Source organism: Megalobrama amblycephala, linkage group LG12 (genome assembly GCF_018812025.1).
Source record: "Megalobrama amblycephala isolate DHTTF-2021 linkage group LG12, ASM1881202v1, whole genome shotgun sequence".
NCBI classification, from domain to species: domain Eukaryota; kingdom Metazoa; phylum Chordata; class Actinopteri; order Cypriniformes; family Xenocyprididae; genus Megalobrama; species Megalobrama amblycephala.
In genome coordinates, this window is record NC_063055.1 from 20,780,392 (window position 1) to 20,803,424 (window position 23,033).

At 37.5% G+C, this 23,033-nt stretch overlaps 1 protein-coding gene across 3 annotated transcripts in view; it reads left to right on the top strand.

The window, feature by feature from the left end:
- The window catches only part of ipo11 (importin 11), a 194,969-nt gene extending 189,566 nt beyond the window's left edge, over positions 1–5,403 (top strand). For all 3 annotated transcript variants that reach the window (XM_048209570.1, XM_048209572.1, XM_048209571.1), the window contains one exon: positions 4,278–5,403. In XM_048209570.1, coding sequence (XP_048065527.1) covers positions 4,278–4,442 — 165 coding nt within the window. In that variant the 3' untranslated portion in view covers positions 4,443–5,403. The remainder of the gene's footprint in view (positions 1–4,277) is intronic.
- The last annotated feature ends 17,630 nt before the right edge of the window (positions 5,404–23,033 follow it).

The following is a 23,033-nucleotide window of genomic DNA, read 5'->3' on the forward strand; positions in this document are numbered from 1 at the left end:
GTGATCTCATATCCTTGCACTTCATTCACTCATAAAAGAATCTTCAGTTCGTTTTTATACTACTAATGACAGTAAACATGTCTATAACCCCTCTAAGCTCAACGATGCTCCTTTGAGTGAGCGGTGGGGTTTAAAACCACAATTTTTTTTCTTTTAAATCTGTCCAGTTGCAATTGATAGACGTATTGATTGTGTTCCCAGGAAAATATCAAGGTTACATCGGATCACTGGAGAGATCTGATTTAGTCTGTATGTACAATTCTGTTTGACAACCAAGGTCACAAGCAGCACCATTTTTCTAGAATCAGTTGATTCCTGTGTTTCAACTTTGATACTGTTACTATAAGGCCGTTCCTTTAAAAGCACCACATAATGCACCGTTCCTCTGGTCATGGAGTAAAAAAAGAGTTTTGTTTAGTGTGTCAGAGTGCCTTTCTCTTCAGCGGCTGCATTTCTAGAGTTGACAGCCACTACGTTACATTTATGATTATGATTGTTTATTATGATTGGCTTGAAGGTGTTCAATAAAACAATTTAATGCACAGGTAATTTAATCACCATTCTATATTAATGTGCTGTTCTCATTGAAGCACGCACACACATACCCTGATCTTTTGAATATTCACTCATGTTATAAACATCAAATAATATAGATTTTAATATAAATTCTTGCATTTTGTTCTCCCTAGCTAGCCTAGTGGGGATGAAAAAAATAGAGAAAATGTAATTTTCCATCTAAACATATAGATTAATGCATTAAACAGGCGTCTTTGACCGCATCTCATCTGCTTTCTCAGTTTCTACTGTGCTGAGTACTTTTCAATGAGACCTTGTAAAGGTATAGTGTTAAGGTAGAATGGAAAATTTAAAAAGTAAAATGCAATAAATGCAGGGTATTGAAGTTATGAAGTTATTGATGTACATAATTTTTTTCTTAGCACCCCCAAGAAAAAAATCCTGGAGCCGCCACTGAATCAGCATATTAGAATGAGTTCTGAAGGAAACTGAAATAATATTTCTCAATATTTCTGTTTTTACTGTATTTTTCAAATAAATGTAGTCTTGGTGAGCATAAGAGACTTCTTTCAAGAACGTTAGGTCTTACAGACCTCAAACTTTTGAACAGTAGTGTATTATTTATATAATTAATATATTTTGAACAGTAGTGTATTATTATATAATTAGTAATATAATGATAATATGCTACATTCAGTCCTAGACAGCATAAATAAAAACATACTGAGTGTACCTTTCAACTCCTTGGCTTTAAAACACTGTGATTCATTCAACACCTTGATTCTGACTCTGAAATGTTAAAATGTCATCTGGTGTAATTGGGTTATAGTTTGTTTAGTGTATATTACTGTGTGTATTCCCAGCAGTGTCAATGCAGTGCCTGTGAAATCAATCCATTATGACTTGTAAATTACTTGGGATGAGAAATGAGCAGCTATTAAGGCTAAATCCCTCTGGTCTAAATATGTCACGAGCTCACACAGTCCATTAGGTTTAGACAACTTGAGGAAATCACTGTTGTAAATATAATCTCATTGTTTTACTCAGACACTATATTTTTGAATATAAAATAATTTTTATATATATATATATATATATATATATATATTATATTATATATTTATTTATTTATTTATTTATTTATTTAACACAGACGCACATCGATCAGGCATAACATTATGACCACAGACAGGTGAAGTCAATAACAATTAAATTAGGCAGCAAGTGAACAGTTTGTCCTAAAAGTTGATGTGTTAGAAGCAGGAAAAATGGGCAAGCATAAGGATTTGAGCAACGTTTGACAAGGGCCAAATTGTGATGGTTAGATGACTGGGTCAGAGCATCTCCAATATGAAATGTGATGTGAAAAAAGAATCCTACAAAATCATAGGGGGCACAAATGAGCATGACACTTCTGATCTGGTGGTTGGTCAGTTGTATTCACAATAAGACATAGTTTGAGAATCACAGGTTGAGAATCAGATGAATCAGTGATCAAACATCTCAGGGGAAGACACTGGGGCTAAGCTTTCTGTGCAAATGTCTCAGGGAGGGTAAATGTTGAGTCTTGTGTTTTACACCAATATTATGTGGATAGAGAGACTGTGTGTTAGACATTTGTCATATTTAACCTTTTTGGAGGATATTACAGTTTGCAGATGGTGGCATTTGAAATCATTAAATCCACAAGTATTGCGGAAAATGACTTTTTCCTCTTTTTTTCATATGCCGCAGGGAAGCTGCTAGAGTTAATTTACTGTGAATTATAAGTATAATCACAAAAGATCACAGCTGGCATTGTTAATGCTCATCACATTGACAGATGTACGCTCCATGACACATTTTAATGTTTTTTAAATAAACGTATAATGTATTAATGCGATGTTTATGCAATATTCACAACTATAACGTTGTTGAGGTTTACTGAAAGCATCAGGTACATCAATCAACATGTGTCAAAGGGAGGACTGAAATTACTCCATCCTAAATAGACTTCCCTAAATGTTACATTTACTTAGATTTTTCCAGTCATTTGTTGCATAATAGAACCTGAAACATCAAGTTAATGTATGCAGCTATGCTAATTTTCTCTTTGCCCCTCTCTCTCTATCATTCTATTACTCTTTCCATGTCCCTCCCCCTTCATTAGCAGAACATTATTAATATCTTACATTATAGCATTCATGAGCGTTACAGTTTTCCACTGTACGAGTGCAGCGATGAAGATGCATCAATAAAGACTTTTCCCTCTGAAACATGATCTTATTTTAAAATGTATGACTGCTTGACTGGTTATAACCCCTAAAAATATACAAATATTTCAGAATATTAGTATAGATAATTTGAGTTATTTTATCAATAAACCCTAATCATGTATTATGTTTCCCTGTGTATGACAGAAAGAAAATGTGACACTGTTTTGTCTATGCAGTGGAAAGCAAGCTCAATTAATGAATTCATCTTAATGAGGATGGAGACGTCAGTCCTTTGTTTTAGCACAGTCAGCCACAGCAGTGATTAGCATATAAATACTGAGAGGGAATGAATGGATTGTATTTTCATTTCTGTCTTCAGGAGTTAAGTCACATTGGATTGAGCTTGGATCAGTGCCTTTGCTTTAACCCCAAGAAAATTCCTTCACAATTGTCTGCTAATGTCTCTGTCCCCCAGCAAATATGCTGAACAGATATACATTTTGAATAGATATTGAAAAAATTTGACCTATTAAAAGGGAGAACAGAAAACAATTCTGAGGATCATGTTCCAGCATCAACAGGGATTTTTTGCACCTTTATTTCTTTATATCCACAAATCTTACATGAATCACTTAAACACATGTATTTCTTTTCCCCTTTAATGACATTTTTGTCTCTTATCAAAGCTGTTTTTTAAGCACTTTAACCTTTAGTTTTTCAATTGCTTTCCTAGCATGCATTATTGTTGTTGTCATTGCACTTTATTTTTTCAGCAAGCAGGTAGACGCTGTATTACATAATCCATAATTCTAATGCTGGATCTTTTATTTCATATATTTCATATATCTTTGTATGATCCCTTCTTTGTGACAGCTTTAAGGGCTTTATTATTTCACTGCAGTTCCACATCCTTATATTGAAGTCATCCATTCACAATTATAAACTAACTCTAAGCTTATTTTGAACGTCTAGTCCTCTATAATATATATCTTACACTAGCGTCCCATAAACTTGCATTCTGTTCATGTTTATGAAGTGTGAGCTAGTGCCTGTTAAGTGTCAAGAACTGACATGTGGCATGTTCCAAGTTTAAAATAAGACCTAAAACTAATTATTATTTATTATTATTATTATTTTTCCCCTCCAAATAATCAGTGAAAAGGAGGTGCTCAGAAAATGTTTATCCTCAACATCAGGAGGTCAAACTAAGTTTTATTTGAATTTGTTAATTTCACTTAGTTGCAGACCAATCATAACATAGACACATAGCACTTTTTGAAAGGAGAGGCTTCACAGAGACAGGAACTAAACAGAGCAATACTGACAGACTGAGAAGAGAGGTGCTGCAATAATGTACAATATGTGAAAAATGCGTTTTTGAACATTCAAGCATGAAAACCTATTCTAGCAGACCCCAAAAACTAAATCAAGGCTTTGTAAAAGGGCATAATATGGCCTTTTTTTAAAATCAATCAATAAATAATGGGGCATCAGAGTTTACTGTATTAGTATAAAGTGTTATTTGCTATGCTCATACTGTTTGTTTTTTTTTCCCTTCCTCTATAGCTGGCTCTTGAGGACCCTGTGCACAGCGTCTCTCTTCAGCAGTTTGTCTATGAGAAGTTGAAGGCTCAGCAGATGTTGATGGGGGACCAGGGTTTCCAAGCTCTCATGGAGACGGTGGACACGGAGATTGTGCGACAGCTGCAAGAGTTTATCCAGGGCATGTAAGGATGAGACAACAGCAGATGGTTAAAACCAGTCCTGAGACCAGAGATGCCAACCTTTTAATGATACCCCAGAGAAAAGAGCTTCCATATTTTTTAAACACACACTTTCTTTTGCTTCCTCAAACACACCTTTTTCAAAGTTTGAGACGGGGCAGAGAGGAAATCTACTTAGATTGAAAAAAGGGACTCTTTAAGAAGGAATGAAATGTTGTGTTGTGAAGTTTTTGTAATGGGAAAAGAGTTTGAAACCGCCATTTAAAGGGCCCAAGCAGTGTTTACACTGAGTGTTCATATAAAAAGTTTTTGTATTTATGTAAAACACACTGCATGACAACATTACTTTTTTCCCTCTGGTGGCTTTTCCCTGCTCTTAGATCAGTATACCATGAACTACTGAAAAGTCATTAACATTTTTGATTGAAAGTATTTTCATATCAGATACACATAATGATAAATGAATGGATGTAAATGTTTACCTTCCCATAACTATTGCTGCTAATGCTCCAATACTGCACCTCTCATATGAGGTTCACAGGAGATCATAAGAACCAAATACATCAATTTAATGAAACAAATGTCTATTTTAATCAAAAGTACAGTGCAAATGTATGAGTGAATATTCTTACTGCCGTAGCAAGCTTTTTTTTTTTTCTTTTTTTTTGTAAGGACACGCAGTAATTGTGTATACATTTATAGAAATGTTTTTAGTTGAAAATGGGATGTTAAGAAGCACAGTCATACAGTAGAACGACTGTCACTGTGAAATGAATTTTGAGTCTGAATAAAAGCCTTATGCTTTAAGCCTTATTTATCCTCCACTGACACACCTAATATTGTATCTCACATCTGTAATAACATGCATATGTTACATTCTAGCACATTTCGCTCTGTAGTTTTATTTTCAAGTATGAACCCTATTTTTTCATTGATGCAGCTTCAATAAAGTTCCGTAAGTCTGAAAATCAATGTTCACTTTGTTAGCTTGCTTGTATAAACCCTAATGGTCAACATTTTCTGAATGTTTACCACGACTTAACGGCAATCAGGGACAGTCAGAGCTGAGCTTTTCAGTGTATTATTAAAAATAGCTCAAATAATGAAATAAAGCACAAAACTAAATACACTTGCGTTAATAGTATGAATAGTTTTGTCCTGGCAACTTCCAACAATCTCCCTTTTCACACCATAAAAAAGCCCACACTTTCCTGCTGATGTAATAACCAGAAACAGTCCCTGGTGGCAAGATGTGTGAGTCACGTCCAATTAAATGTGGCATTTCTTGAATTACTGTTATTATTTACGTCTCTCAATTTCAGCCTCCATATTTATCAGTTTCTTGTGAGTCTGCTTACTACTTGATTTTAAAGCGGAAGTCTTAAGTGGTGCTAGTTAGAAGAAAAAAAGACTCGCTAACCTTAACAGTGCTATATTACCCCCACCCAGATCACTGCCATTGTTTAATAGGCCTGGCATCAAAGTCTTAACCTATTAGTCTCAAGCTCACACACCCATGGGCCACCCACAGTCTGTTCACTGACCGCCTGATTGCGCAGAAAAATGGCCAGAACTATGAGATAATCTTTCGGAAGAAAAGAAGCATGTCATTTGTGGACTGTTACACCATTGTCTACAGAAATATGCAAAATCTAGCTAAATGACTCCATTCTCAGATAAACAAACATTTTTAAGAAAAATATTGCATGCTACAATTTCATGGACAGTATGAAATATTTATGGCCAGTAAGAAGTTTAATTTGGACCTCAAATTCATTCAAATTAATAAAATTGGCTGTCTAAATGTGTTATCCATCTGTGCATACAAGGATATTGTTGACTGGTGTCTCATAAAACTAACATGGCAGCTGAACCTTTTTGTTTAATAAAGCAGAATATGGAGCTGACAGACAATGTACATTCACTCGGAGATATCCAGAAAATGATTTCTGAAAATTTAAGATTGTTTTGGTTCACACAGCAGCTGAAACAAATATGACTGAACTTCATTTCCATTGTTGATTACTGAGCTCATCCTGTAATACAGTGTTTCTCAGCCAGGGGGCTTGGACCCACTAGGGGGCCTCAGCACATTTACAAAGGATCCGCATGATGGTTAAAATCAGGGGTGCCCAAAGTCGGTCCTGGAGGGCCACTATACTGCAGAGTTTAGCTTCAGCTTCCCTTAACACACCTGCCTGGAAGTTTCTAGTATGCTTAGTGAGACCTTAATTAGCTGGTCCAGGTGTGTTTAATTGGGGTTGGAGCTAAACTTTGCAGGACTGTGGCCCTCCAGGAGTAGGATCGGACACCCCTGGTTTAAATTGATTTAAACTAAGACAAAACATCCTTTAAATTGTGGTAAATCAGCTAAACAGTCTTAGAAAACCTGCATTTGTGAGGGAATTTGTGAGATTTGTGTGATTTCTAGAACTGGAAAATCAAGAAGATTAATAAAATATTAAAAAGTAATTTAAATAATGAATATTCCAGTTAAAGCTTTAAAATATATTAAAATAATTTGCTGATAAATTGCTATTTGAGTAAAAACATCATTTAAAAAAATCAGTTCTTGAAACTTCTAGAATTCTAGAATTTAATAATTTAATTATTTTCATATATTACCACTTTGTAAATGATAAAAAAAACAGCTTTTTCATTACAGCAGAAGAACGTCTCAGGTTACTCATGCAACCATGGTTCCCTGAGAATGGGAACGAGACACTGCGTCATCTAGTGGATGATATGGGGAACACCTCCAGTGTGACCATTGTCTGAAGCACGTGATTCAAATGCGACAATGTCATTGGCTTACGACAGCCCATGACGTGACTATGGGTGTGACCGTGAGTACAAGAGGGCACCTGTAGTTCATCAACTTCTTTATTTGAAGGAGACATGAGCAGGCAAGCCCGAGGTATGGCAGAGAGACACAGTGTCTCATCAGGGAACCATGGTTACATGCATGGTTACATTCCCTTTTGAATGGGAACTCGCACTCGGACATTATGGGGAATGAAATACCCACTCCACTATACAGAGGAAATGACTGCCATATCGGCTGTGATCAGCATAAGATGAACTCAATGGACTTAGATGCCAGAGCCACATTTCCTCACTCAGATCTGTAACAGACTGTCAGTGACACTATTCCCTACAGCCATTACCCAAGCTTCCAACCCTATGCAAGGAAGTCCCAGCATTAAATCCCACAGCTCAAAGGTCTGGTAAAATACATTCCATTAAATGTATTTAATGGAATACTGGCATAAAGAAACATAAGTTTGTTTACCTGTCACTATACTAGGGGGGATCTGGTTCAACCCCTAAAAACCCCAGGAGAGCTTTTAAAGAAATGCTCAACCCTGCCTGACTCGAAGTCAGCATCTATGAGCCAAATATTACTTATAGGGCCCGAGGCGGGTTCTTTGGAGAGCGGAGGTCTCAGCAGTGCGACTCTCTAATGCGAGAGGAGGCCAAGCATTCTCAACCTCAAAAACAGTTTACCAAGGCGGCCTCACAAAGAGCTGGCACACTTTATGTACTGTTTAGCTGGAGCTCAGGTGAGCGGAGGCCTCAGCAACATGACTCTCTAAACAGAGGGAAGGCCAGCCATACTCAACCTCAAAGATAGTTTACCCAAGGTGGCCTCACAGAGGGGTGACAAACTTGATGTCACTGTCCAGCTGGAGATTAGATGAGCAGAGGCCTCAGCAGAACAACTTTATAAAACGAGAGGAGGCCAAACTGCACTCAACCTTAAAGATAGTTTACCAAGGCAGCCCATAGAGAGACGACACGCTTGATGTCACTGTCTAGATCGAGCTCAGGAGAGCTGTAGCTTCTGCTGAACATCTCTCTAGAGTGAGAGGAGGCCAAACTACATTCAACCTCAAAGACGGCTTATTACAGCGGCCCACAGAGAGCTGACACACTTGATGTCACTGTCTAGGTGGAGCTCAGGAGAGCGGAAGCCTCAGCAAAATGCTCTAATTTAAAGGCTCATAAAGACAGCTGCAATCCCAAAGAACATAAGGGAGCTGCCTACTTAAAGTACTCATACTCAAGGGGAGGCAGCTTCAACCTTATTTCTATATCTAATTCCTCAGAATTAGATCTAGCAAATTAATCAGTAGCAGTACCAGAGCTAGTAAGAGGAGCTTTAAACAATAATATTCCTGTTCGACTCTTCCCACGCTCCGTCTACAACCCCCGTGCTCGATCCCACCTCACCATAATGGCGGCTGCGGGACCCGAGACAGAGAGCAGGTGCTTAACTCTCATCCCTTAAGAGAGAGTCAAGTCTGGGTGGAACAAATCACTGCAACCGCATCTCACAACGCGCATTTAACCCCGTCGGTAGTTAAGCGCTCTAGTTGAAGACGTTCCACCGAAACGTACGTCCCATAGAGAATAGGGACGTCACGAATTGAGCTTTTCATTGAGAAATCCTCACAATGCGCGCATTCAACTCCCTCAAGAACTAAACGCATATGCTCCTCGCTCATTCACAAAGCGCACCAGATGCATATGCTTCCTGAAAATGCTTGGCAGAGTGTTTCTTCAAATATTCACATTTACACACAAACAATACTACAGGTGCCCTTTTGTACTAACGGTCACACCCATAGTCATGTCACGGGCTGTCACCGGTCTATTACATTGTTGGGTTTGAATCACGGGTAACACTTTAGTATAGGAAAAGCATATAAACTATTAACTACGACTTTTCCCTCAATAAACTCCTAATTTATTAATAGTTAGTAACGTAGTTGTTAAGTTTAGGTATTGGGTAGGATTAAGAATGTAAAATAAGGTCATGCAGAGTAAAGCATTAATATGTGCTTTATAAGTAATAATAAATAGCCAATATTCTAGTAATATGCATGCTAATAAGCAACTAGTTAAAAGACCCTAAAATAAAGTATTACCGAACCACATGCTTTAGACACCGGTCATGCTGGGGGCGTTCCCCATAGTGTCCTCTAGAGGACGCAGTGTGAGTTCCCATTTGAAAGGGAACCAGAAATATTTTAGCCTTCATGATGGGCCTTTGAATATTGTCTTGGACAATAAGAGGGTCTTGGAATCAAAAAGGCTGAGAGGTGAGAACCACTGCTGTAAAATACAGTTTGCATGTTATTGTATGTAGCAACTCATTCAGTTTCACACATTTTATGCGATTGATGTAACAAAAAACAGTTCGGGGCAAGCTTGCTCATCACACTGATAAGGAGACATTCTGCGTCATTACTACAAAAAAAATGATGACATAAAATGAGGACAGATTGAATGTATAGGAGATAATTATGATATAATTAAATCCCCCTCTGGGCACACAAGCACTGAACAACAAGCATCTTATATGAGCACTCAGTTCAGTTCCCACAATGCAGTGCTGTGTTGCTATATTAAGAGTGACTTCAGTGTGGGGCAATCACTTGAGAATAATGACTTGGGAATCAATGCTTGACAGTGGACCTTAGGATTCCAGTTCATCTAAATTATAAGACTTTACTCAATGGTAAATACTGTTATCAATTAAGTGAAGTGTTCGACCCATCGCCCTGATCATTTAAGGGAGCAGTTTAAGTGTACACTGATCTGCCGCAGGCTGTGACTAATGTGGAAAGTACTTATTTATCATGTGAGATGAGAAGATATTTGTGTCTCTTATATAAGGTGATTATCTACAGTACTCTCTGACTCTTGTAAGCACACCATGTGATTTAAAATTTTCGTTTTTATTTAAACAATTACTGAATTTTGAAATTCTGAACAATTTCAGGAAAAAAAATGTGTAAATAAAAAAAAATGCAAAGTTTCTCAGGGGAATGCAAAACACAAAACATTTGTGGGAGAATGTGAAAAATATTTTTTCTTCCCATCTTATATTTTTTCTTTTGCCATGACCCTTTAGCAGCTCTGTAGTTTATTGTACACTCTCAGGGGGGAAAAAATGGTACAAAAGCTGCCATTGTGGTACCCTTTCAAAAGGTACTAATATTTGCCATTTAGGGATTTTAAAAGGGTACCGCTCTAGTGACAGATTTTGTACCTTTTTTCTGAAAGTGTAAACATATCAGCATTCAGACAAATTTCTGGCCCATCTCCACCTCACAGCTTGCCCTCATTTCCCACCGTGGAGAAAAAGTTGTCCAGAATTTGAGTTAAAAGTGAGCTTGAATGTGTCATGCATTGGCAGGATCAGATTTGTAGGGGAGGTTCGTGCCAAGGGAGATTTATGTGAAGTAGAACATTCCAGTAGAGTCTTGTTAGACACACAGCAATCCGACTGTTGTGGCATTGACTGAACATCATTCACACCGAAAAGCACTTTCAGCACATTTGGGTTTTATTTGAAAGTTTTTTTAGGACAGAAAGTTATATGTTATCTATATAAAAAAAAAAAGCAAAACTTTTTGCCATAAGAACAGACAGGGATCAAGAATTTTTTTTTTTTTTTTTTTCTTCTTCTTCTTCTGGGCTATAGGTCAGTAGTTCAACATTTACTTGACCTGCCGATGCTTTTTTTTTAACATTTTATTTTTTAGAAACCTATGTATATGACTAAGGAAAATAAAATAAAATAAAAATTTCAACCCCTTCCTACACTACTGACTTCCAGGACTTCTTTCGAACCTACAATTGTGCAAAGACAACAGATCTAAGTGGAAATGAAATGAGAGACTGAAATGTTTACTTTTGTTTCACTGCTATGCAGATGTTACTCAACTGTATCTCTATCTTACATTCTGTCTTCACAAATGCAATCTCAAAGAGGATCTCAGCATGCCTCTCTGACATATCAAACTGGCTGCCTACTCATCACCTCAAGCCTAATCTTGACAAGACTGAGCTTCTTTTTTTCTCCCTCACCAAATCTCTCAATGTCCTAGTTGAAGGTCACATAGCTGTTGCCTCCAGGTGTGCAAAAATGCTTGATGTCTTATTAGATGACCTTTGAAAATGTAGCTTGCTAAGCTCATATAAAGCACAAGAACGTCTGGAAACTCTTTTGAGTGATGACTTAAACAAATGGGAGAATCATTGTTTTGATCCAGTTCACTGGGGACTAGTTCATTGCTGGGTCAGTGTCTGCTTGATATACCTTTCTCTTCTGTGCCTCTGCTCACTCAGTGCTCAGGTGATTGCACTTGCTAGCTTGGTTGTTGTTTATTCACTTAATTTTAGATATCAAACATGTTTCTATTTTTCTGATTTAGCAGAGAGAAAAAATAGTGCAGCTTTCAAATGTTATGTTTGCTTTACAATTTAATAAAAATATTTATATATGTTGTAAAATACATTTTACATCCAAATACAAATCCTAAATGTAATCTAAGTTATAAATTGCAAACATTAAATATAAACCTTACATCTAAATTCACACATTAGTCTAACCTTTTTTTTTTTTATTGTACTGTCGTAGCGATTTTCATGTTTTTTCGGACAACTCTGTGTTGTGCGCATGCCCCAAAAGACGCACAGAAGAGGCAACGCGCGAATAATGCAACACAAGCAAGGTAACGTACCAATGCTTATCACATATTTAATTTCGCGTTGTGTAATAATTCGCATTGTGAGCTCAATTATAACTGCGCAGGTAAACGTATGTGACGCAAAACTGGCTATACAGTTGGAAAAAACACACTACTTGTTGGATAAATAATGGTGTCACTGGAAAATCTTTGCTATTTTGGAAAGAATTAAGTTATGTTTGCTGCCAGCACTTACTACCAACACTAGTATAATTCACTTCTCTTCTTAAACCGCTCTCCTAGTCCAAAAAGACTTTGTTTGTGCTGCTTATTGGTGGAATTAATTCCCAATAACAAAAGAGGTGACTTACCAGACATATTCAAACAAGGCTTGAAGACATGCTCTTGGATTAATAGGCCTATAAATCACTTATGTAAAACAAAACTGTGTATCAGTGTAGTGACTACCTGATATTGGACAATTAATTCAACATTAAATGCATTTTGGAAAGATAGTATTTTAAGGCCAGTTGTTAAAGATGAGCATCAGGTAACCTATTTGTATAAGTTAACATTGACATTACATTTCCTAAAGCTCGTGTTGTCTGGCAATGCATGATTGCATAGAAGCACAAACAAAGCTTTCACTGTGACAGTTTCTAAACTTTCTAAACAATGTGTCGAGTTGTCAAAATAGAGAAATGGGAAGCTGGTGTTCTTGGCTTTCAGACGTGGGAGGCTAGAACTGAAAACAATTTCAGTCTGTTCATGCACACAAGTTTGAACAAGAAGCTAGAACGAGACTAAAGACAGTTGTTTTCTCCTTTAGGCTGAATTTGCATTCAATAAAAAATACAGATGCATAGCTACTGCTAACAACAAAATATGAAGCTACGGTTTTATTTAAATATTCATATAAGCCAAATACAAGTCTTTGTACTTTGTGCTGACAAAAAGCACATTTACTGTAGGATGTATAGAAAATTAACATTTGGTCAAGTTTTTTTCAGTGCAAAAAGTGAAAATAATTTTTTACAAATTTTTTCTATAGATTTTTCATATAAAATCTATATTATCAATAAAACATAAAAAAAAAAGTAAATTATAAATACAAATTTTAAAATGTAGTATTTAAGATGTTCTTTTGTGTACAAGGGCTCCTACTATGCTTTTTTTGAACCTCACAGTGTGTAATATAGCTATATTATAGCTAATATAGTTATTCTCTCCAACAGAAAACACCTGCATAATTCATAATATGGGCAATAATATTTCAACAATGTAACACATTTGCATATTGCTGCCTGCTGGATACTTCTGCTCAGCCTCAAACCAAGTTAGTTATAAGACCATGAAGGGTTTTACATTATATTGAGATTATACTGAGGAAACACATGTTTCATTTATAGGAACTACCCACCAGGGCAGTTTCTTGAAAACTTAATTTTCACCCAAGGCCATTTTCCTGGTTTCATCCGCACCGCCAGTAGGAACTCTGAAATGACGTAAGCCGTCGCTTACGTCCTGCCACTCTGGTGGTTGTGCGGGACTTGAAGTAAACTGTTATAGCGTTTGTCATGTGTTGATGCCCAATGCCTCTAGCTGAGCAAAAAATACATAATCATGTTTCGTTTGGTCAGTTCAAATTCACGTTGGATTTCCTGGATTGCCTGGACTTTGCTGTCAGTCCATCTGTAAGTGTTTCCCATGTTTGTGGAGTAAATGTATAGGTTATAATTTAAAATAAAAATAAAAATGTACATGCTTTTTACAAATGGTGGGTGCCAGTGTTTCACATACATTCAGCCAATCAGCGTTCAATTACTGTACGTAACGTCACTGGTAGTTCCTATTGTGCTGGGTTAGACCTTACTCTGAAGTAGGAGCTAATTAATTTAGTCCCCACAAAAGGCTTTCCTATAGCTAAAATCATTCCCAGTTCCTGCGGTGCGAACATGCCACAGAGTGGATACTTCCGCCAATAGGAACTATGAAAACTTTCCTCTGTTGGGAAAGCTGTTTTGTTTTGTTTTTTGACAGCATTCCTCAGCAGTACAACAACAACCTTTTGTTGTGATCTGAACCATGCAATTCTATGCAGGTCAATATGTTAATGGAGAAATTACATAGTTATAACATAACATCTGAAGTATAAAACAACTTGACTGTCATTACTTTGCTCAGGCTCGAACTGATATGACAAAACTAAAACCAAAGTGTAGTTACAGTACAGCACCGGTAGCTGAAGCGTGCCAATTATGTTTACGGGCATTACATTTCTGACACACCCTCTAACTTCTTGACCAATCACAACAGACTGGGGCCAGCTGACCAATCTGCTGCAGCTTTTCAGAAGGAACTGAAACTAAAACAGAGCGTTCAGACAAAGGATGAAAACAGGCACTGCAACAATGTAAATTAAGAGAAAATAATGTTTTCTGAACATTAAATCATCTAAAACTATTCATAATAGGGGCCCATTAATGAAGCTAATAATCTGACATTTTACACTCACTTCACAGCATGTATTATTGCAGTATAAAGTCTAAAAGTCAAAAGTACACATATAATGCGCATAATAGCACTCTTTCAGTTGTATATTCATTCCCTTATGCAGGCATAACGTTACCCCTCTGTCTTTGTAAAGTGTTTTGAGAGTGGGAAACAATGTTATATTAATGTTAGCAATCCTTGTGCCTCTGTGGGACTCCACTCACTGTGTACAACTGCTGTTAGAATTAGAAGTTGCAATTAGGAGTTTGTGTAATTGTTTTGGATTGAAGTGAAGCAAATGATTGCTTCAGGTGTTGTTGAATTCACTGCACATGAGCACAACAATGTGCTTAATCATTGCTGCCTCTTTCCTTTTATTATGAGCAGCCAGAAGAATTTATTTATGTGACATGTCTGGAATAGGTCAATACTATTTTTTAATTAACAATGCCTTTGTGCCTTTAGGCTCTTAATGTGTCTATTCATGCCTCCAGCAAAGCTTATTAGCTGCATGTACCCTGGGACTCCACCTGCATTCAAGAGCTATCAGAGATTTAAAATTAATTATTTGTTTGATTTCATCTCTTAGATGTATTTTGCACTGAATTGTGTGTTTGTTTGTTTTTTTACATTATCAAATGGATTATGAAAAATAGCTCTAAAAGAACAGCTGGTATTATATGTGAAAGGAAAATAGTTGTAGTGTTTTTGTGATGCCCTAGGTGTTTAATTAAGACTGCAGTCTTGCAATGTTCATTTCGGAGTTTGTTTCAAATGTTTATAGATCTTTTGAAAGTGATAAACAATTTTTGAGCACAATCATCAGACAGTGATTTGATTATTCTCTTTGAAAAGGCCCTTTTGATGTCATTCTGAAACTTCAGAGTCTTTAAACATCGCTGTTAAGAGCTTTCCATATAGTGATGTCAGAGTTGAACTCTTAAGCTCTTGTTGAACTGTTCAGCTCAGGTTTGATGATTTCTGATTGCAGTCGTGTTTATCTGCACAAGGCGTCCTCCCACCCTTTGATTTGCACACTTTTCAATCACAATCCTGTGATTCCTTTGGGGAATTACACAGATCCCCTGTGGTTAAGAGATGAGGAAATGACTCCAGATAGTCACCTATATTACTCTTCTCTCCTCAATTAGGACCAGGAGATGCTCTTGATGAGAGACATTTTGACTCCAAAAGAATTCATTACAGCTCCTTTGACATCAGCCTCAGTGATCTGTTATCTCCCTGAACGGGCGTCTGCACTGCTGGAGAAGCATGTGTTCTCTCGGAGTCATCAGAGACTCAATGTCATATCGCTGAAATCAGGGCTCAGAAATGTGATGAGGGGATTGTTGGAGCCGAAACATCTCAGCTAGGTCAACTGATGGGAAACTCAGAAAGTGAAATGATGTAGCAAATTTTATACTAATAATATACAAAAAATATTTTTTTAATATAATTTTGTTTGCTATTCATTTAGTTGATCAAATATACAGTAAAAACAGTAATATTGTGAAATATCATTACAATTTAAAATAACTTTTCTATTTTAATATATATTAAAGAGTTAATATATTTTAACTGGTGGCAACATCATGATTGAGAAGCTCACCGTGCTCTTCGCTTTTGGCAACTCTGTGGTTTCTGAAAGATTGGAAGAAAGGCTTCATCATTGTCCCTAAGAAAGGCGACCTCAGCGACTGTTCCAGTTGGCGGATCATGCTTCTCTCCATTCCTTGCAAAGTCTTCTGTGCAATTCTTCTCCATGGACAATCAACTTCGAGAAGAACAAGCTGGTTTCCGCACAGGTCGGTCATGTAGTGTACAACTCTTCCAATATAGGCTTTTACTATCGAAACTGGCCTCCAACAAGGGTGTATTTTATCACCGCTACTTTTTATCACGGCCCTTGACTTTGTGATGCGCAAGGCCACAGCCAGACATGGCGCCGGTATTCAGTGGACTGGATTCGGCAGACTCACTGATTTGGACTTTGCCGAAGACATTACCCTGCTCGAGGAAACTGCTCCCAAGCTCCAAGAGGCGACGTCGGTGCTCCATCTTGAGGCCTCTAAGATCGGCCTGCGGATCAGTAGCAGTAAATCCAAGATATTATGGATTGGCTCCACAGATGCCCTAAGTCCTGTGGTCATTGACATTGAGACATTGGAATCAGTAGACAACTTCTGTTACCTGGGAAGTATGATTTGCCACGATGGGAGCATTGATCGTGAGGTGCGAAGTAGAATTGGGAAGGCGGCAGCAGTGTTCTGACGCCTGAACGTCGTTTGGTCATTGGTGTCGTTCTCCCTTAACATCAAACTCTGTCTGTATTCATCGACGGTTGTGCCAATCGCCCTCTACGCAAGCGAGACCTGGAAGATGACAGTAGCCATCTTGCATAAGATCATTGTCTTCCAACAACGGTGCCTCCATCGTATCCTTCAATTCAGATACGCTGATCTGTTATTCGTATGAACCTGGATTGTAATTCGTCCACGTGGCCGACCCCAGTTTACCTGGTGCCGAACTTTCCTGAACGACCTTAAGATCATTGATACTCCTTGGGACGAAGCAGAGGCGATCGCGGCAGACCGACAGTGATGGGGGGAAGTCGTTGCCTGATGTGCTCAAGATCACAGGAGGACTTAAGGTTAAGGTAAGGTAAAATATTAAAGGGTTAGTTCACCCAAAAATGAAAATTCTGTCATTTATTATTCACCCTCATGTCGGTCCAAATCCATAAGTCTTTCATTCATCTTCAGAACACAAATAAAGATCTTTTTAATGAAATCTGAGAGCTTTCTGTCCTTCCATTGACAGCCTATGCAACTACCACTTTTAAGCCCCCCAAAAATAGTAAAGGCATCATTAAAGTAATCCATGTGACTCCAGTAGTTTAACCTCAATATTATGAAGCGACGCAAGCACTTTGTTTGAAAAATGAAAATGAAAATTCTGTCATCATTTACTCACCCTCATGTTGTTCCAAAACCTGTATGACCTGAACGACTAACCTGTAGATATTTTTAAGAATGTCGGTAACCAAACAGTTAATGGGCCCCATTGACTTCCATGGAATACTATGGACACCGTTTGGACACCGAAATTCTTCAAAATATCTTCTTTTGTGTTGAGCTGAAGAAAGAAAGTCATACAGGTTTTGAAACAACATGAGCGTGAGTAAATTATGACAGAATTCCCGTTTTTTGGGTTCTCTTTAAGAACTCTCATCACAGCAGACTCTCATTTTCTTGTGTTGGATGATAAGGCTGCTTTATTTCTTGTGTCTCAGTTTTCTGGGTTCTTTGACTGAGCCTGACAGTTGCCCTTTGCGTCTCTCCTGCAGCCTCCTGACCCTCCGTTTTGTGTCGGCTTCAAAGAGCATGCGAACCTCAAACTACTGACAAGGCTTTAATTCTCATATCTTGACGTCTCAAATAATCTCCAACTCATTGCTGATGGGTAATTTCCAGAAATGCTCCTGGGGCTCTCTGTTGAAAGGAAGTCCACTGAGAGCGCTGCTCAACAGGCAACATGCAGGCTTTGTGGAATATACCGCAGGTGACATTTCTGCTGCCAAAAACTCAATTTCCTTAACAAGCTGCCATTAGACACGCCATTATTGGATATCAACAGCTTGTGAAATCTGCAGAGTTCAATAGGACACTTATTCTGCTTTTCAACTTCCATCTTTAATTAAGCTACGTAATCCTTTAGTTTTGGTCTTTCTGTGCTCTCACCTACTAATATTGTTCAGGATTTAATTTAAGATGCCTCTCAAAAATGAAGCCAGTGTCCATAAATTCAATCTAAAATGCCTTCCACGCTTCCTACAGCAAAAACTAAATGGGTGAGCAATCTAAAACAGGATTTTTCAAACTTTTTAATGCCATATATGACTCCCTTGAGAGGGACCCTCTTCCTAAAATACAAAGGCAGCTTTTTATTTCAATTTATACTGTGTATAGTATACTATCATGTACTAAAGCAAACTGTTATACTATTATTGGAAAGAACTTTTTAAATAAATTGACATGATATCTGATTGTAACGAAGGCGGGACTCAGAGTAAGATCCACATGCAAAGCTTTATTAAATGTTGAGCGTGGTCGTACAGGCATGGTCAAACGGGGCAAACAGGAACATCAGAGACAGGCAGGATCGTAGTCAGAGAACAGGCAGTGGTCAAAAGGCAGGCAGCTATCAATCACAGAACAGGAGAACCAGACAGGGATCAGCAACAAGAACCGGAACAGACAGGATAAACAGGACAAACGCTTGGAAATGTTACACTGGGAAAACAAGACCTAGCAGTGAGGTGATGTGTGTAAGAGTCTTTTATAGTCCTGGTAATGAGCTGCAGCTGGGTGTGGTGATTAGTGATTAGTGTTAAGTGTGTGCAGGTGAGTGGCAGAGAGGATGATGGGAGATGTAGTCCGGGAACTGACAGGAACAGACGGTGATCATGACACTGATATTAGCATATACAAATATTCTTTTTAACAAAGCTATATGCATATTTGTTTGCTATAAGCATATGTGCATGCTTTCCAACCAGTCTTTTAAATTTTAGAATATCATCTTTTAACAAAGTTGGTGAATGTAGAAGAGAAATTGTTATGTTTAACATGTTTTATTAATGTCTTGAGTGCATGTTAACTCTGAAATCCCTAAAAATACATTTTGTAAAATATTTTCTCTCAATTTTTGTTTTTTTGGACACCCTATTGTGGCCCCCTGGGGGTCCTGGGACCCCAGTTTGACAACCCCTGGTATATCTCAAGTAATCTGCTTGAGCAGCCAGCCAATAATCTTAACATAAAATACACTAAATTAATGGGTTTATTGAACCTAACTTTAATTCTACAAATTTAATTCTCTATGGCATACAATGGCATTTCAGAGGAATGTGAACTTCCATCTTTGTGGCCACACATTGGGAAGGACACTTTTCTGTTCCAGCTAAGCGAAAGTGAAAAATTTAATTAAATGTAGCTCTGTTTTCGTTTACTGAAAATCATTCTGACAGATCAAGCTTTTCACTTCAAGTAATTTGCTTTGGGTTTAACAAGTGTTCCTATGTGTAGGTTCAGATTTGAAAGCATTATTTTCAGGTCCGTGTAGGATAGATGACAAATTGAGGTGGATTAGCTTTAATTCCTGGATAATAATCGCAAAACTCATGTGTCTGATTCTTGTAGAGTGCCAGACATGTCTATTTGTGCCTTGACTGCACAATGCCTTTTCTAGATGCTGTCTTTCCATTCATAAAGGTAAAATGCAGCTCATGTTTGGTTTGCTTAAAATTCTTTAGTAGCATTCACGTTTATATAATGTCAGCTAGATGGAGGTTCATTTCCTTACGGCTTTTTTTTTACTGCCATTTGCTGGTTTATCTTGTTATCCTGGTGCTGTTGGCTTCCAAAGCCGTTGTTTGGTCTGGACAAATACATTCTATTCTTGGACCGCTGGTTTGTTCCCCTTCCTATTCATTGTTTGCATGGTCCATAAATCCACACAAATAAAAACTCAGGGCAAATACTTTAAACTTTGGCTTTATTAAGCTTTATTTTACTATTATTTGTCCTCCTATTATTAGTTTTACATGCCATTTTGAGATATGAGTGGTAGAACCGGATAGCAAAAGGTGTTTCATGTCTAGCTACCCATTTCTGTGAATGTACACTAACAGAAACTGGTACCTTAAGGGGTTCTGCCTCTTGTCACTGCATGGGCATATCAGTATATACCTTAAAGTGTACGTTTAAGGGGAACTATGCCAATTATGAGCTATTGGGCCCCATCACAATAAATATTGGTCCAAAGTTTGTTTGTTTTTGTTTTGTTTTTTCATAATGTTAATATACAATAGAGGAATTTATTTTACTTTTCAACTAGTTTCCCCACTGTGAATCTTGGCCATTTCTAGCACTGTGTATGAAATATAAAATATCGAAATATCTATATAATATCTATATAAAATATATAAAATAAATAAATAACAAGAGATTGTGAAGCTGAATCTTTTATTTAAAAGGATAGTTCACCCAAAATTGAAAATTCTGTCATCATTTACTCACCCTCAAGTTGTTCCAAACCTGTATGAGTTTCTTTGTTCTGCTGAACACAAAAGAAGATATTTTGAAGAAGGTTGTTAACCAAGGAGTTGATAGACCCCATGACCTCCATAATATTTTTCCCCCATACAATGGAAGTCAGTGGAGCCAATCAACTGTTTGGTTACCAACGTTCTTTTGTGTTCAACAGAAGAAAGAAATTCATACAGGCTTGGAACAACTTGAGGGTGAGTAAATGATGACAGAATTTTCATTTTTGGGTGAACTACCCCTTTAAAGCTGCTTTTATGCAACAAACTAAAGTACCGTTTTAGTCGGGTTTTAAGTGCTGAGGTCCAGTTTCTATTCTTTTGATGTGGTACCAAGCTGTAAAATTGTCTGGCAGGACTACCATAACTCTTACATGACACAACGTCAGCGAAAAAGAACATCAAGGCCAGCTATGAGACAAATAGTTATCTGAGTGAAAAACAAATGCCGCTATTGAGCTCCTGAAGAACCATGCTGACATATTTCAAAGATGTTTATGTTTCATGACTTCTAGCTGATGCCCTCTGACAAACTACAAAGCCACATGGTGAGAGAAACCGAAGTGTAAGAGTATGTATATCACCTTTGGTAATATTGTATGAGGAAATCTGAAAATTACACTGGTGAAAAATCTCAGTGGAATTAGAAGTATGGAAATGAATTTGACTCAAGGCAACATTAAAATTGAATGAAGCATGCATGAGCATAACTGACATATTCACATATTTAAAACCACACACACAGAGTTCACGAACAAGCCCACATGCAACATTAAACTCTTCTTGGACTCATGTGATTGCTCTCTCGGTCAGTCGTTATGCTGCATTCAGTCACTATATCTTAATTGATTTGCTGCAGCAATTTCATATTCAAGGTCAACTCTCAACCTGGTGCATTTTATCATTGCCTTCTTACCACAACTAATTTTCAGTTGGGACATCTCGGCATGACAGCAATGTGGAAAGTCTTTATCCTGCCGCATGGGCAATATTTGGCCCTCGGTTACACAAATCAATTATTAATAAGAGTGGCCTGCCAAATATATTTTTTGTTGACTTCCATCTTATATTGCAGAAGATAGAGCAGCACCAACCAAGGTTAGAGAGTTGCAGCCCATCTTTTTGAAGATTTAAGACACTGTAATGCTCCGTTGGTTGGGATATTAAAAGCTCTGAATAAATTTTTTCAACGTAGACAACCTATCGATTACAGCTTCGCGCAATCTCATTCTTCTCCCTCTGCATGTTCAGTGGGTCTGATCATCTGAAGCCTGGGTGTTTTGTCATTCATTGCTTACACTCACTGACTCGCCTGCTCTTAATCCAGGTCACATGGTCCTGATCGATCGCGCTACTACATTATGGAAGATGTTGTTCGGAGGACCTTGACATAATGTACTGTGCTTTAACAAAACGCAGTTTGTCAGGTTTTTGCCGGGAGATGATTTCTAGTAGAGCTGTCGCAATGCACTTGTTTGCTGTTTAGCAAGTTCTCATCACAGACAAATCAATGAATCGATGTTCATTGATTTAATCCCTCACAACTTGAAGTGCTGAGAATGAATCACTACTACATCAAGGATTACAGGGCTTTGTTAATTTAAACAAGAAGAGACTTGAATCATGGTTCAATTTTCCAAGAGAGGATGTGGTCTGAATGAATTGATGAATTCTGACCTTCTAGCGAAGTGAAGATATTTAGTTGCTCTTCGAGATCAAAGAATTACTTTATTCATGGTTATATAGTGACAGTAGTCTGGTATGATGCAAGCATTTCAGGCAATGTGAAATCGACGTTATCATTGTTGGGTCTTTGAAATATTTTGGGCAAATTTCTAAACTTTTGCAATCTCAAAGGTCCTTGCAGGAACTTTCCCTTTAGCATACTTTTAAAAAGAATGTAATGTTTTCAGACACTTAACTGCATGTTAATTGCAATTTAATGAAAATGGATTATAGTTTAAATTTATATTAAATGTAATTAGCTGAACTTAACCCAGTTAAGTAGGACTGAAGCACATCTTCATATGTTATTTCATAATTATATTTATTGTCTTGGAAATATGGTTAAAGGGAACCTATAATGCCCCTTTTACAAGATGTAATATAAGTAATAATCTCTGGTGTCCCCAGAATATGTCTGTGAAGTTTCAGCTCAAAATACCCCACAGATCATTTATTATAGCTTGTCAAATTTGCCCCTATTTGGGTGTGAACAAAAACACGCTGTTTTTGTCTGTGTCCCTTTAAATGCAAATGAGCTGCTGCTCCTGGCTGCTTTCCAGAAGAGGGCGAAACTTTAAAAGCTTCGGTTGCTCAACAACAACAAAGCTGGAGAATCTCACACAGCCAAAATGATGATTGTCAGTAACAGTGTTCTGCCTTACATTTTTAAACCGGAGTCGGACACTGATGGAGAGACTCAGGAAGAAGTTGCAACATTTAGAATGCATCTGGACGTTTCTGAATGGTTAATGGATACATGTATGTAGTTGCTGTGGAGTTGATTCAACTCATC